Raw genomic sequence first — 14,454 nt, 5'->3', positions numbered from 1 at the left:
CATGGGCAAAGCACATTTCTGAGTGGATGGAAGTAATTTTCAAAGAAAAGAAGAAAATTCCTGACTCTGCACTATTTTTCGAACACCATTGAGCACACCAACACTCAATAGTTGCGATGGCTTCTCTCAGCCTGACCTACACAGGCTGGTGCAGGCCATGCATTCTTTCTTTCTCAAGCCCTCATTCAGCCTTATAAGCCTATAAACAGAATTTTAATGTAGCTGTTAAAGGATGAGCTTGTATTAACTACTTTATACACTGCCAGGTAGTTTAACTTGACAGTGCATTATATTTTGTTTTCAGCAGTATGTAGTTGACTCAAAAATACAATTTGCATCAAGATTGTTAATTTATATGTTTATGTTAAAATGGCTATCTGCCAATACATAGTTAAACGATTTATTAACATAACAAAACTCTGGTATGGGTTGGTCTGTACTTTCAACCACAGCTGAGGACACATGCATTTGTTCTTTCTCCTGTTTTTTCATTAACTTATTCAGATTAGGTGAAATGCTGCCCTCCACAGGGCAGATGCCAGCGTTTAATATTTCCTCTTACCATGCCCTTCGGAGGAACAGGGGTTGTAATGAGATGAATCACAAACAGGCCAGGCAGGTGCTCAAGTAGGTTTTCGAGTACACACCGGTACTACTTGTTTCAAGAATATACCAGTACTACTCTGTCCATTTCCATAACAAGATCTCTTTTCAGCCTTTTGTAAATTTTGGAAGTGAAAAGACGTAAATACAACCCTTGCAGCAAATACCTGTTAAAACGAGGAGTTATTTTTTTAACTTTAAAATATAAAAAGTAACTGTGGCATGTGCAAAATCTTTAATCAGTATCTAGTTTGCTGTTATAAAGAGTTTGTGACATCTGCCATAAGGGAAGTACTAACATAGCAGGGGTTTTATTTACTTCTTTTCACTCCAGCAATCAACACATTATATAATTTGCCTTTGCATATAGCTGCAGATGTCCCCGTTCCTGTTGCCGTTTACAATGATCTCTAAAATTAGCCAGTATTGACAGTAGTTACCCCCGTCCTTTATGCTGTTTTCTTCATCTCTTATATTTTAATATAAGCTATTATTTTTTTCATACTTATGTGCAGCGTAAAGGAAAAGGAATTGTTTATTTTATAATTAATGTTTCTGGAGGTATCGATAAGCAACGTCAGTATTACTTCCATGGAGTGAAGCTTGTCAGAATAAAACAGAACGTCCGGCTTCTTAACTTTCAAAGTTAAAGTAAGTAAAGTTAAAGCCGATGTCAGCGTTGTTCAGTTTGTAAATGTAATCATTTTAATCGCATTTATACTATGTTCTTACAAAAAAACGCCTCTCCAAAATATTTATTCTTTCATAGCATCAGCTATCCAGCAATAAATCCGGTTACTTAAAAAAAATGTGCCTATTTATTTCGAAGGCGAGACTTATGATTTCCGGTGGTAATCTTAACAGAGCTGGACGTCACCGATGCTGGCAGGACACCTCAGCTGCTGCGTCCCGAGTAGACCAAGCTAACCGAGAAAAGCTAGCAAACAGTCTCTTCCCTCTGAAGAAGGAATTCTCTCCTTTTACATAAGTATACCAAATCTTTGAAGAACCGTGTCCGCGATAAAATGAAGAGGCGGATACACTTTTACGATTTTGTGCTGGTTTATTCGCTGCTCTCGAATTTATGGTCGTGCTCAGCGTTTTATCTTCCGGGTTTAGCCCCAGTGAGTTTTTGTGAAGAAGGTAAAGGTGGTGAAGATTGTCAGGTATGGTGAATTCATAAAACTCACAATTCTTATCTCACGTAGTGGATTTTGAGCTGAAGTTGAAATGGGAGGACTGATATGAATTCGTTGTCTTCCTAAATCTTGCTAGCAAGCCAGTGGTCTCCGTAGGCCCCGGCTATTACCTGGAACCGGAACACTGTAACAAGATTCTGATGCATTGCTGTCTTAAGTGGTTTTGTTCACACTTGCTGCCATCGCTAAGGGAACACACTTGAAATATTTATATTTATATATGTGTCGGGTTATTCACCAACCTAGCATGAGACCGTTAGCACGTTAATACACATTCAAGAAATGTCATCTTTTGGTCTGTGAACTTCTTAGCACTCGTCACACACAGGTCTTGGCTGCTTTTACCCCACCGATTTAGCTTATGAGACTCATACAGACTGAAAGACAAACTGTTTTTGCTTGTTTCCAGACGGTGATTCAGCTGTTTGTTAATCGTTTGGACTCAGTGGAGTCAGTCCTGCCTTATGAATATGACATGTAAGTATGAATTCGTTTCTGTTTGATGCCTTTTGTGTGACGTATGGATACATATTTTCGCGCTCATTATCATCTTCACATTCTGTGTGTCAATTTGTTAAAGGTTTGACTTTTGCAAAGATGCCAAGGAAATGAGGCCTTCTGAGAACCTTGGCCAGGTGCTGTTTGGTGAACGAATTGAGTCTTCACCATACAAGGTGTGTGTCTTAACAGTAAATCTAAGCCTGCATTATGTTTATGTTGTTTCTTAATTTAGATTCCATATCAGTTGTATATGTTTGATGTACTTTCTTGATGCGGCATGACTCCCATCTGCCTTTTACAGTTCAACTTTAAGCAAGATGTTAAATGCAAGGCGGTGTGCAAAAAAAGCTACAAGAAAGGCGACCAGCAGGATGCAGCCAAACTGGATTTTCTCAAGATGGGAATGCAGCTGAATTACCAGCACCACTGGTTAGTAAATGATACACTGCATTGTACTGTGAATCTTTAGGCTAACTGGGAGTTAAAGTATTTGTGGGATGGACGTTTTGTTTAAAAGATGAATGACAGCAGCAAATAGACAACACAGAGATCAAGAAGCTGATCAGGGTTAACCAATTATTTCTTTCTTCTGTTATTTCAGGATTATTGACAACATGCCCGTGACATGGTGCTATGATGTGGAAGACAGTCAGAAATACTGCAACCCAGGATTTCCCATTGGGTGCCTTGTTACTTCAGACGGCAGAGCTAAAGATGCTTGTGTCATCAATGTGAGTTGTGATTTCTGTCTTTGAGTTTGTTCTCCACTTAACATGTCAGGTTTTATCTAAGTGGTCATCTGTTGTAAAGTGGTTCTCATTTTCATTTACTTAGTTACCTGGAATCCCCAAATTTGTCAAAGGTGTTGCAGAAAGATAGAGTAATTTAGCAATTTCACTCGATTTCTCTGTCGAGCTTTAATACTATGTAATTTTACCTATTTGTGTGAGTATTTATAGAACAAATAGGAGTGTTGTGTTAGTTTTTCTAAAACAGAAGTAGTCTTATTTTGCAATTAACTGTCCTTTTAAAGTCTCAAGCAGTTTTTGATGATCTTTTGGTAAAGTCATAAATGTAATTATAAGTATGATATTATCAGTATTGATCAGCTTTACATGTATAGAATAGTACAACTGACATAGGCATTACAGAGGTGAAATCAGAAGTTGGCATTGAGAACGATTTTTTTTACAGTCTGAGTTCAACAAGAAGAACACATTTTACGTCTTCAATCATGTGGACATCAAGATCATTTACCACAGTGGAGAATCAGAAGGATGGAGAGGGGCTCGGCTGGTCGCTGCCACTCTTGAGCCAAAGAGGTAAATGTTAGATGGTAGTAGATACAGTAAATATGATACCACTATCTTTTGATTTATCACAAATCTGCCTCAACATGCTACAACTGACTGACAACTCACATTCGAAAACTAAGCTCCATTAATAATCTGACCTGAAGGATTTTATGTTTTTTTGCACAACAGTATCAAACATGCTGATGAGAATAGTCCAAGCTGTGCAGGAGGTAGCCCGATGGAGGTCCCTGGGGAGTTTGATAATGATGTGACGATAATTTACAGCTACTCAGTGACGTTTGAGGTAGGCCTCTAAATCTATATCACTAATTGTATTTTATAACAAACTATATGTAACTAATACATAACACGTTCTATGGAACTATGAGGAAAAGATCACTTTGTGTTCAGTGTTTTTACTGATGCATTTTCATCCCTCAACAGGAAAACAATTCAATCAAGTGGGCCTCTAGGTGGGACTACATCCTGGTCTCCATGCCTCACACCAACATTCAGTGGTTTAGGTATGAGGACATTTTTCACATTGTGCACCGTAAAAACACTCTTTCCCTAAAACTCTGTGGTTCTTGATGCTTGTGAGCTGATGCTACGGTATGCGTTTCTCCAGCATCATGAACTCCTTGGTCATTGTCCTCTTCCTGTCTGGTATGGTTGCCATGATCATGCTGAGAACCCTGCACAAGGACATTGCCAGATACAACCAGGTGGACCAGGTAAAGGCGTTTGTGAACTTTCTCTCATTTGCTGATCCAGATGTGTAAATGAAGGCTTCCTTAAGATGCATTTGTTTGAACTAAAGAAAAAAAAAAAAACAAATTACAGGTTACATATTGAATCTCATTTGCTCTTGCCTTATTTGTGTACTCTAGGACACTGTGTTGTCACCATGCAAATTAACTATTTAAAGTAGCTGGTGTCATTTTGTTGAAAACCCTCTAGTCTAAGCAAACAACTTTCCACTTTGAAGTGCAGCCTTGAGTTCATATTATTGGGATTTATTACCTTCTTGTAATGTTTTTTTTTTTTTTTGCACACAGTGGATGATGAAATGATTTGATTTTAGGTGAAACTCATAAATATTGGAGGCTGAGTGTTTACTGGCCATTTTTATCACAGTCACATGGGAATTGTTTAAATTCTGTAGTGTGAAATGCCACCTAGCACACCAGGCGCACACTACCCAGAATTACCAAAACTATATAAACTTTGTTACATTTCACAGGAAGACTTGATAAAGCTTCCATCGACCAAGGGAAAATCCTCTCTACCCTACGTAAGCTTATGGAAAACCGTTTTGAGCAAAACTTTTTATGGTTATTAAATCAGGTGTTTGGGTGTGTGATTGCAGCAGGCAGGTGCATTAGAACAAAATGTGGTGTGGATATTTTATTAAGAGATTTTATTAAGTGAAGAGTTTTTTTTTTTTTTTTTACACCAAATTTTTGCAGTTTTTGGTGAATGAAGTTTTCTCATTCTTCACATTATTTATTTATTTATTCTTTGCTAGCAGGTGACAGGTTGTGAGGTAGCATTCGCTCCTTGGTGGCTGGTTAACCTTTAACTTTTCAAATGTCAGGTAATTCATTGACAGTGACTGTTGTTGTATGTCTGTCTCCCTTCTTAGGAGGATGCACAGGAGGAGTCGGGGTGGAAGCAGGTGCACGGGGATGTTTTCCGTCCCCCCAGAAAAGGCATGTTGCTGTCTGTGTTCCTTGGACAGGGCACCCAGATCTTCATCATGACCTTCATCACACTCTGTAAGGACTATTTTACATCAAGCTGCAATGTGTAATATGTCACGTTTTCTTGCCATTGTTAACCAACATGATGATGTTGAATATATAGCAGTCAGTTTTGTATATTGAACGTTAAAATAGAGTTCATGTGAAAACTAAATTGAAATAGGCATGTGAATGGGGTTGCAGGTCCATTTGTGTCAGCCTTTAAAATGTACTGACTTATATAATCAGCCCTGTAAAGGTATCTACTTTTTCAAGTCAGTTTGATATATTTTAGTATGAGATTTCACTGTGTCAAGTAATGCCTAGCAGTGCGACTGGGCTAACAGGGCTAGCATTAAAAGCTGTCTTAATTTTCATTTGTGCTGGGTATGTCTGACTGAGTACACTGATGATTGTTTGTCCACTGTAGTCCTGGCCTGTCTGGGTTTCCTGTCACCAGCCAACAGAGGGGCTCTCATGACATGTGCTGTGGTCCTCTGGGTCCTGCTGGGAACACCTGCTGGCTATGTGTCTGCACGCCTTTACAAAAGTAAGAGCCCAGTGAAAACCATATAGCAAAGTTAAAGTCAGTCTTAACAGTTGACACAGACAATGTTGCAGTCAGTGTGGTCTTTCTTATCATGATGTTCTCTTTCTCTTCTCAGCTTTTGGGGGTGAAAAGTGGAAGACAAACGTCTTGCTGACAGCACTCTTGTGCCCAGGGTATGCTCACTTCATACATTTGCTATGCTTTTGTTCTTTTGTGTCATTTTTGTACTTAATTTCTGCCCATGAGTGATGGAGTGATATTTATGTGCCCTCTCATGTGCCTTGCATGCTGCTATTATTCCTCTCACATGTATTACCTTTCTCTGTGCTATTGTCTTCGCTCTCCTCTCTTCCCCAGTATTGTGTTTGCTGACTTCTTCCTGATGAATCTGATCCTTTGGGTGGAGGGTTCCTCAGCAGCAATCCCCTTTGGCACTCTGGTGGCCATTTTGGCCCTGTGGTTTGGAATCTCTGTGCCCCTCACCTTCGTTGGAGCCTACTTTGGATTCAAGAAACCTGTGAGTTAGGCCTCCTAGTTTATGTATTTTGCTAGCTTGGAATTTTTGATCGTAGATGAACTGTGTGTGTTTGAAATGTAATAATTTCACCTTTTCTTCTGTGCCTGTGCAGGCAATTGAGCAACCAGTGCGAACAAACCAGATCCCACGTCAAATCCCTGAGCAGTCTTTCTTTACTAAGCCTATTCCTGGTATTGTAATGGGTGGGATCCTGCCCTTTGGCTGCATCTTCATCCAGCTATTCTTCATACTCAACAGCATTTGGTAAGAAGACAGGAATGCTGTTTTTCCTGATTGTCAGGAATCCCTGTTCCCTGTCGTGACTGCCACTCTTTATAGCAGGGTTTGCCTTTTGTTACATATCACCACCTATAGCTTAATGTAGGTTCTTTGTGTTTTTAGGTCTCATCAGATGTACTACATGTTTGGGTTCCTGTTCCTGGTTTTCATTATTCTACTCATCACCTGCTCTGAGGCCACAATTCTGCTCTGCTACTTCCATCTATGTGCCGAGGTACCTGAATATTCAGAGCATTTTGTCTCTTTTAACAAACTTAGGTTATAACAATGAATTACATGGATGAATGATAAATTTGCTGTTTATGGAACATACTATATTTTTTAAAATAGAATCACATTTCTGTAAACAAACATTCAACATAAAACCCAAAGAAGCACAAAGCGAATCAACTTCTTCTTGATCATAGTCCTAAATATCATGCCCTTATACCCTCATTTTCCATTCACAGGACAGTAGAGCAGTATACAGCAGAATACAATACAGCTACTAGTATCTGTACATAGCGTAAAACTGTATCAGCATCACTGAGGCTTATCTGTGTGTGTTAACCTGGATCCTGACTTCATCTTTGCGTTCTGTCCAGGACTACCACTGGTGGTGGCGTTCCTTCCTGACCAGTGGCTTCACAGCAGTCTACCTGTTCATCTATGCTGTTCATTACTTCTTCTCAAAGCTGCAAATAATTGGAGCAGCCAGCACCTTCCTTTACTTTGGATACACTACGATTATGGTCCTTATCTTTTTCCTCTTCACAGGTGAGGCCTTGAGTTAAGTCACTTGCCAGCTCTTAAATCAGTGATTTCCTGCGTCTATTGACACATAGCAGCGATACCTGGGTATCATGCTGTGATTAGTTGCTTTTATATGTGAGCTCAGTTTGTATAAAAAGCACGGATGATCATCTGTGTGTGTTATATCTATTTGTTGAAAAATGGTTTCACTGTAATGTTATTTTTTTAATGATCACTGAAGAACATCCAATAGCTTATTGTAGTCAGAGGTAGACAGGAGTGTGTAGTTTGTAGGTGTGAATGGTATTATTTACTCAGTGCTTAAGTGCCAGGTAACGTCATTTCAACTGTAGTGTGAAGATTCAGGATCTCCATCCTGCTCCAGTGACATAAATCCCCAGGAAGAATCCACACTATTGTGCAACATTTGTTTGCTTGTCATTTAGTCAGAGCCAAGCCTTGGGCTTCTTATTTATATACCGGCAGTACAAAAGCACTGTGTCAAATGAAGTTAAATAGCATTTATTTGCATTTGAACTGTCATTTTTAAGTTTGTTTGAAGTTTAATGAAAATCAGAGAGTTTGGGAAATGAGACTAGAATGTTCAAAGTCCCTCTTGGTCAGATCTAGTTTTGCAGACTTATTTGGGTCAATTCTACTGTCTATAGTTTGCTATTTGACAAGCCAGAGCCCAGTTATTTATTTATTTTGTTTTTGTTCTGTAGATCAAAAGATATAGGCACCACATTCACTTGTTGCCATGGATGATAATAAGTCCATATGCACTCAGGATTCCTGACCATCACTGTTTAAACAGTTTTTTTTCCCTGTGCTTTCACTAAAATCCAGCTGTGTGACTAAGGTCATGCAGATCTATGTACCACACACATTACCTCAAAGCTAGGATGAAGAACATTGTTGCCGCTTTCATCTCCACGTTAAAAGACACAAAGATTGACACATGTTGACATGGTAACAGCACTCTCTAGCCCTGTCTAGCTCTCAGCCTGCACATCCACTCAGACGAGACGAGGGTTATGTGTGAGAGAGGATAATATATAGGAGTAGATAACCAGCAAATATGCGCCTAGTCTGTGTCGCCCAGAAATATAAGGCTCGCCATGATGTCAGATGATGACATATCTCCTGGTGTTACACTGTCATTAGGGCAGATAAAAGTTAGCCTGTAGCCCTGCTTGTCGCTGCTTCACTGTTTTGACATTATCTTAAGACAGAGCTGTAAGTAGCAAGGGGACGAGATGTCAAAAGATTATCACCAAGAAATAATCCAAGGATTCAAGGAAAAGATTATCAGTTTCCTTCCTTGCTTCTAGTTTTAATCTAAATAATCCTAATCGCTCTCATTTTCCATTTTTAAGTTTTTATTTTGTTGTCTCTTTTTTTTTTTTTTTTTTTTCCCCAAACATCATCCCAACTTTGATCACAACTTAATTCGGGACTGGGCTGCGTCGCCCCCATTGAACAGTCAGATAGGACTTTCATACACAGATGAATTGATCCAGGATTTTGACCAATCTGGCGGAGCTCAGGCAAATATGCTCTCTCCCTTCCAAAATGAGGTTCTGTTTCTGGGGGGGGGGGGGGCGGTTGCAGTCTTGTGGAGATTTCAGTCCTAACCCTGTCAAAAGTTCTGTCTCAAGCTTTTAGTGTATGGTTTTGCTGTGACAGCAAGCTGGCTGTACAATTTGCCACTTAGGTTAATTTTGTGCCCATGTGCCTAAAGTACATTCATTTCATGACATTTGAGTCTTTTATTGATTTTGTGCTTTACTTATATTTGTCCCAAACAGACTCCCAACGGCAGCTAGTCCTACATGTGGTTGCTTGACATTTGTGTTACTGTGTTATTTTTATCCATCGTATTAACATTTATTAAATCATTCCTCTAACTTGTCTTTTCTTCTCAGGTACAATTGGCTTCTTTGCCTGCTTCTGGTTTGTAAATAAGATCTACAGTGTGGTCAAGGTGGACTAGAGGACTGAGGGAAAGACCGACTCCCTGCTGTCGGAGCACTGGCCTCCTCAGTGCTGGCTGTGTGATAAAGTGGTCTGGATGGACCTGAATTGAAACCATCACTTATCATTGAAAAGACCTGAAGAGCAGAGCCCGTCCTTTTGTGCTTTAAGCCTATGTTGCTATTGTTTTCATTTTTAAAATATATAAAATTTGTGTTCACTGTTGACCAGTAATATTTTGAGTGACGCCTTGAAAATCAGTGTGGGTTCCAATGATCTAGTTGTCATAGTCAGCAGTTTGTTTTGGTGGGTTTAACAGGAAAAACTCTGATGTTTTTAAGTTTCTAAAAACAGAAAAATTTTCTGTATTTTTGCTTTTATATTATGTCTAAATGTTTTGTTTTTCATTCATTACATTTACTGTAATGATGAAAACATGTACATATACTGTACAGAGTGAGTGAGTGAGAGAATGCTACTTGAAGATTGTCACCATTATGTATGGAACCTTCTTTTCTTTTTTGTTGAGGTAATGATGGGGCTATAAATCCTTAAAATATTAGCTTATATTGTAGTTCAGAAATTATATAAAACACTGACATTGCTATGATACATGTCCCTTCTCTTGTATTTGATGACTACACTTAAGTTTGCATAGCAGCAAAGGTTACACTTGGTTAAGAAGCACATCTGTATCATAGAAGGATATGCTACAGCTTCAGTATGCTGCATGTTGAGGAAATCTCTCAGTGACATGCCTAACTTGTTTGGCTGCAGAATATATTTTCACCTAGTTAATCATAACACGGTCCATAAATTTACTGATTTAAGTACATATGCACCATTGAGATGCACCCTTTTAAATTTTAGGAAGCGGTTTACTGAACTGTAACTACATAAAACACTGCTGCCTTTTGCTTTGAGCAGTGTGGAGTCATCACCCAAGGTGATAACATTTTTGCAAATAAATACAGTTAATTCCAAATGAAGGCCATGTTCTTTTCTTCAAGCCACTACAATGCACACATGACCATTTTATACATGCTTAGCCGTGTTCCTTACATTCTATGTCTGTACATAAGGTCCTAGGATTTAGTGTTAAACATTTCCAGAAACATGTTCATGAATTTCTTGGAACTTAACAAACTTCTTCATTGTGCTAACTTTTAAAAAGTTTGAGGTTTACCACAAATGCACAAAAACCTCTAATTAAGAACCTTCTGTGAAAGTGCTGTGCAGTCATTTTTTTTTAACAGCTGAGAATTTGAAAACTAAAATGGTCCTAACATCATTTGATGTAGTTGTCATTTGTGCATTTATTTAGTCTCATTTTGATTTCTATAATTTCTTTACAGTGCCCGGGATGTCTGTGGGTTGTACAGAATATTGTTTTACCTGGTGTCAAATGCAAAGACCTGACTCCACAGACTCTGTGTAAGTATGTTTTTAAACATCCTGCTCATACCTGAAGTCAGGCATTGGTTGAAAGTAGAACCTGACACAATGATATGCACATCTGTTATCAACTTAGGTCTCGAGCATTTGGTTGATATGAAAAACTTACCTGTTAAATTTAATATAACACTTTTACACATATTACATTTAATTCACTTTTATTAACCAACGGACGATATGTGATGTTGAATAATCAAACCAGAAATAATACAAAAGCACTAGAAATCACAAAAATATGTTGTTTTAAAGCACTTAAAAACATAGTTTTCTCTTATTTTATGATTGTTACACACTATACTGTACCCCTTTCCCATTACAAAGAAATACTCTGACCTACTTATTACACAAGTTTGATTGTCAGTTATAATACTGTAGTATGGATCTCCAGTGACCTGCTAAATAAGCCAAGGCTCAAATCTGCACAAGTTCAGTCAAGTCCGATAAGTTTGAATTGTTTAAAAAAAAAAAAAAAAAAAAGAATCACAGTCAAATATTTTTATCATCATCATCAATAATAATTATAATGATAATAAAACAGGCGCACCCTGGGTCATTCTGCCAAATTATTTTTTTACTATTTCCCTAAAGGTAATAAAAACTTGACTGAATGACTGGACACACTTTTATAATAATGCACATAACACTGTCATGCACCTATGACATCCTTTGGCATCACATCATCTACCCAATCAACTCTATGAACTGCCTTTCCACGAGATGAGTCATGGCAGGCATATAACACTTACATAAGTACTCATCCTAATTGTGGCTTTAAGCAGACAGGTTTTTCCACTAAAATACTGTATCAGAAAGTATCTTTACATATCTACATGTGTTCAGTGGAATATAAGAAATCTGATATCTATTAGTCTATTATACATAACGCAGCCTATGTTAAATAGGCCACTGGAGTTATCTTTTTAGCATACCCTGTCTCTATGCACTGTAATTTTTCTGCAAAAATACTGCACTTCCCCAAAGAAAGGTTGACATTACAAAGGCAGGAAATACTGAGTCCTAATATACAGTGGCACTCTTAATTAAGATGCTAACGTTCCACCTCAGCTGAACCAGAGTTAAAGGAAACAGAGGCTAAGACAAACTTGTTTGTGTGGCCATTCCATCAGGGAAAGGGAGTCAGCAACTCTCGTGTGTTTTGTAACTAACAGGCACAATGAATTACTATCCTACTCGTTTACTCAAAAGGCGCTTTGAGACTAAGAGGAGTTACTGCGACAAGGACATAAACACACGTATGTTCACTTGCTCGACAAGATTCAAGAACAGAGATTAGAGAGCACTACAGATTTTTCCACAAGCATACCCTGAGTTCATTAGGCGCAGGCGACGCTTGCTTGCACTAACACAAGGACAGTACATCCTCTGCCATCCGACAGGATCATAGAGAGTACAACACACAAAAGGTTTAAAAGAGATAGAGTGGTTGCGCAAACACTGCAGATCAATACCTTATCAGAAACATCTATGGCCCATAATTAAAGCAAAGTGTTCACTTTGATCCAACATAACAATTTCTATCTCTACACAGCAAGTCTAAGTTAATTAAAAACCCAGTGGCGTTCATAACAGACTTGTGGGCAAAGACATAAAATACAAATGAAATGTTGTTTGTGGTTTTAAGTCTATAGTCTTTTTTTTTAAATTGAGACTGATTTAAATGCCCATTTTATGTAACAGTAGCTAGTACAATAATTGCATACATTTAAAGTAGTAATGACGGTTTGTAGAAACAAAACATAGTAACAGCTGTACAAACTCGGATTTATGTGAACCATGTGGTAACTCTTAAAACTGCTTTTACATATAAACCCCTCAAAACACAACGTGTTTCTCTAGTTAAAATACCAATTTTTTTTTTCCTAAGAGCTATATCTGAACTCACGTTAACTGTTTAATCAGGGTAATGAAAAAATAGTAAAAGGGAAAATAGTAAAGGGATGTTATGTTGGTGGTCAAGTATACCATTATTCCTAATGTCAGCAACTTCAGAATGAATAACCCTGTTGTAAAGAAGGCATATTAGCTTATGTATGAACACACAGTATGACAACAGCAAATATGGTCTATCTGATAAATCTTCAAGGCAGTTTATGTGCTTTGTTTGCTGTGGACTGTGAGCTCCCTCTCAGAGCTGATGCTGGTGGAGGTGGTCTCTTTACGGCTGTCCCTTGACTTCCTCTCAAAAGTGGGAGTGGAGGATGTTGTGCATTCTTCCCAAGTCCGCAGAGGGAGGACTCGAGCAGTCAGGCTGGGCAGGTGAGGGTGGGCACCTGAACGTCCCTCTGTAGTAGTGAAACAGCTCTCTACAGCAGAGCTTTGGCTGGGACGGCCCTGTTTGCAGAACAGGCCACAAAGCAAAGCCAGGAATTCCTTCCTCACACTACGGTGCATGTAACCATAAATGTAGGGGTGTAGGCAGCACTGTAAAAAAAAGAGCACAAGGGCAAGGGAGGACAACCAGGGGGGTATGGCTGCTCTGGTGCTCATAGATATAGTATTCAGTATGCTGTAAGGCCCCATGCTGAGGATGTAAGAGGCCATGATCACAAAAACTACACGAGCTGCCTTGCAGTGGTAGTGGAAGCGTCTGTGCCTAACTCGAACGGGGTATCCTCTGGCTGAGTAGGGGCCGCCGGGTGAACTTGCATTCTGGTGCTGGGGCTGCCGCTGTGGACTACTAGGTCCCTGGAAGTCCTGTGGGCAAGGCTGGGAGTAGGACTGTGTCTGTATGGGGTGCACAAGAGCATTCTGCCTCCGAGCTGCTCTGAACACCATCCAGTAACATCCAAGCATGATGAGCACAGGAAGCCAGAAAGAAAAGGTGGACACCACAGCAGAGTAGGATAGACTAGAGGACCACACCACTGAGCACACATTGTGATGGCGGTCAAAGTCAATGACACCCCAGCCGTACAGAGGAGGTGTGCTCTGCAGAAAGCTGAGCACCCAGGTGCAGATGATCAGGTTGGTTCCCAGGTGGGGAGTCATGCGGGTGGGATAGGACAAGGGGTGGATGATGGCCAGGTATCGATCCACGGAGACAACTATAATGGTGTTGACCCCGGCAAATGCAAAAAGGTGCATGAGCACCACCAGGGCCTGGCACAGTCGGGCGTCTAGGGGCCACACACCTGGCACAGTGGCTGCAATGGCAAATGGCATGACTAATATGGTCTGGAGCAGGTCTGCCAAGAGGAGGTTGAGGACGAAGCGGTTGGCCACATGAAGTAGCTGAGGCTTCCTCTGGAACACCAGTAGAACCACCACATTCCCAAACAAGGACACACACACAATGAGAGATATGAGCACCATCTTTACCACACAGTTGGCAGTGGAGGACCAGGCTGGGTCCTGACTGGAATCGGTGAAATCAGGCTCCCAGGGAACATCAGTGAAATTTGTCCCCATGCCGGGCGCCTGAGAGCTCTGCATTGTTCGTTCAACACCAGGGACAGGGAGTGCATGTGTGCCTCACATCCAGCAGGGTGCTGACATAAGAGTCAGGTTAGTCCCATCCTGATCAGCAGAATGGCAGGAGAGAAAACCAGCTCAGATTTTGTTT

General features: G+C 39.8%; 2 protein-coding genes across 3 annotated transcripts; one reads left to right on the top strand and one right to left on the bottom strand.

Moving 5' to 3' along the window:
* Positions 1 to 1,477: 1,477 nt before the first annotated feature.
* On the top strand, positions 1,478 to 10,707 carry LOC121188449 (transmembrane 9 superfamily member 2). Of its 2 annotated transcripts, XM_041048222.1 has the most exons (18): positions 1,478 to 1,769; positions 2,212 to 2,279; positions 2,383 to 2,476; positions 2,605 to 2,732; positions 2,905 to 3,034; positions 3,498 to 3,625; positions 3,788 to 3,902; positions 4,043 to 4,122; positions 4,227 to 4,332; positions 4,842 to 4,892; positions 5,244 to 5,376; positions 5,771 to 5,890; positions 6,006 to 6,063; positions 6,248 to 6,407; positions 6,520 to 6,671; positions 6,810 to 6,921; positions 7,292 to 7,463; positions 9,368 to 10,707. In XM_041048222.1, the coding sequence occupies exons 1-18, from the start codon at positions 1,629 to 1,631 to the stop codon at positions 9,433 to 9,435; spliced, it is 2,016 nt and encodes a 671-aa protein (XP_040904156.1). In that variant the 5' UTR covers positions 1,478 to 1,628; the 3' UTR covers positions 9,436 to 10,707. The 2 variants fall into 2 exon arrangements, with proteins under 2 accessions (XP_040904156.1, XP_040904157.1); XM_041048223.1 differs by lacking the exon at positions 4,842 to 4,892.
* A 2,273-nt stretch (positions 10,708 to 12,980) lies between these two features.
* gpr101 (G protein-coupled receptor 101) lies at positions 12,981 to 14,324 on the bottom strand. The gene has a single exon (XM_041048642.1). It carries the CDS (start codon positions 14,322 to 14,324, stop codon positions 12,981 to 12,983), a length of 1,344 nt encoding a protein of 447 aa, XP_040904576.1.
* Positions 14,325 to 14,454: the final 130 nt, after the last annotated feature.

The sequence above is a fragment of the Toxotes jaculatrix genome, chromosome 10 (genome assembly GCF_017976425.1).
Source record: "Toxotes jaculatrix isolate fToxJac2 chromosome 10, fToxJac2.pri, whole genome shotgun sequence".
Classification (NCBI taxonomy): Eukaryota; Metazoa; Chordata; class Actinopteri; family Toxotidae; genus Toxotes; species Toxotes jaculatrix.
This window is presented reverse-complemented; position numbering and strand designations above follow the sequence as displayed.

Excerpts from the sequence above, each read along its gene's own strand:
- LOC121188449 (XM_041048222.1), top strand. The coding sequence starts at position 1,629 with ATGAAGAGGCGGATACACTTTTACGATTTTGTGCTGGTTTATTCGCTG. Across the intron at positions 4,893-5,243 it reads GAAAATCCTCTCTACCCTAC|GAGGATGCACAGGAGGAGTC; the intron begins GTAAGCTTATGG and ends CTCCCTTCTTAG. Across the intron at positions 6,672-6,809 it reads TTCATACTCAACAGCATTTG|GTCTCATCAGATGTACTACA; the intron begins GTAAGAAGACAG and ends TTGTGTTTTTAG.
- gpr101 (XM_041048642.1), bottom strand. The coding sequence starts at position 14,324 with ATGCAGAGCTCTCAGGCGCCCGGCATGGGGACAAATTTCACTGATGTT.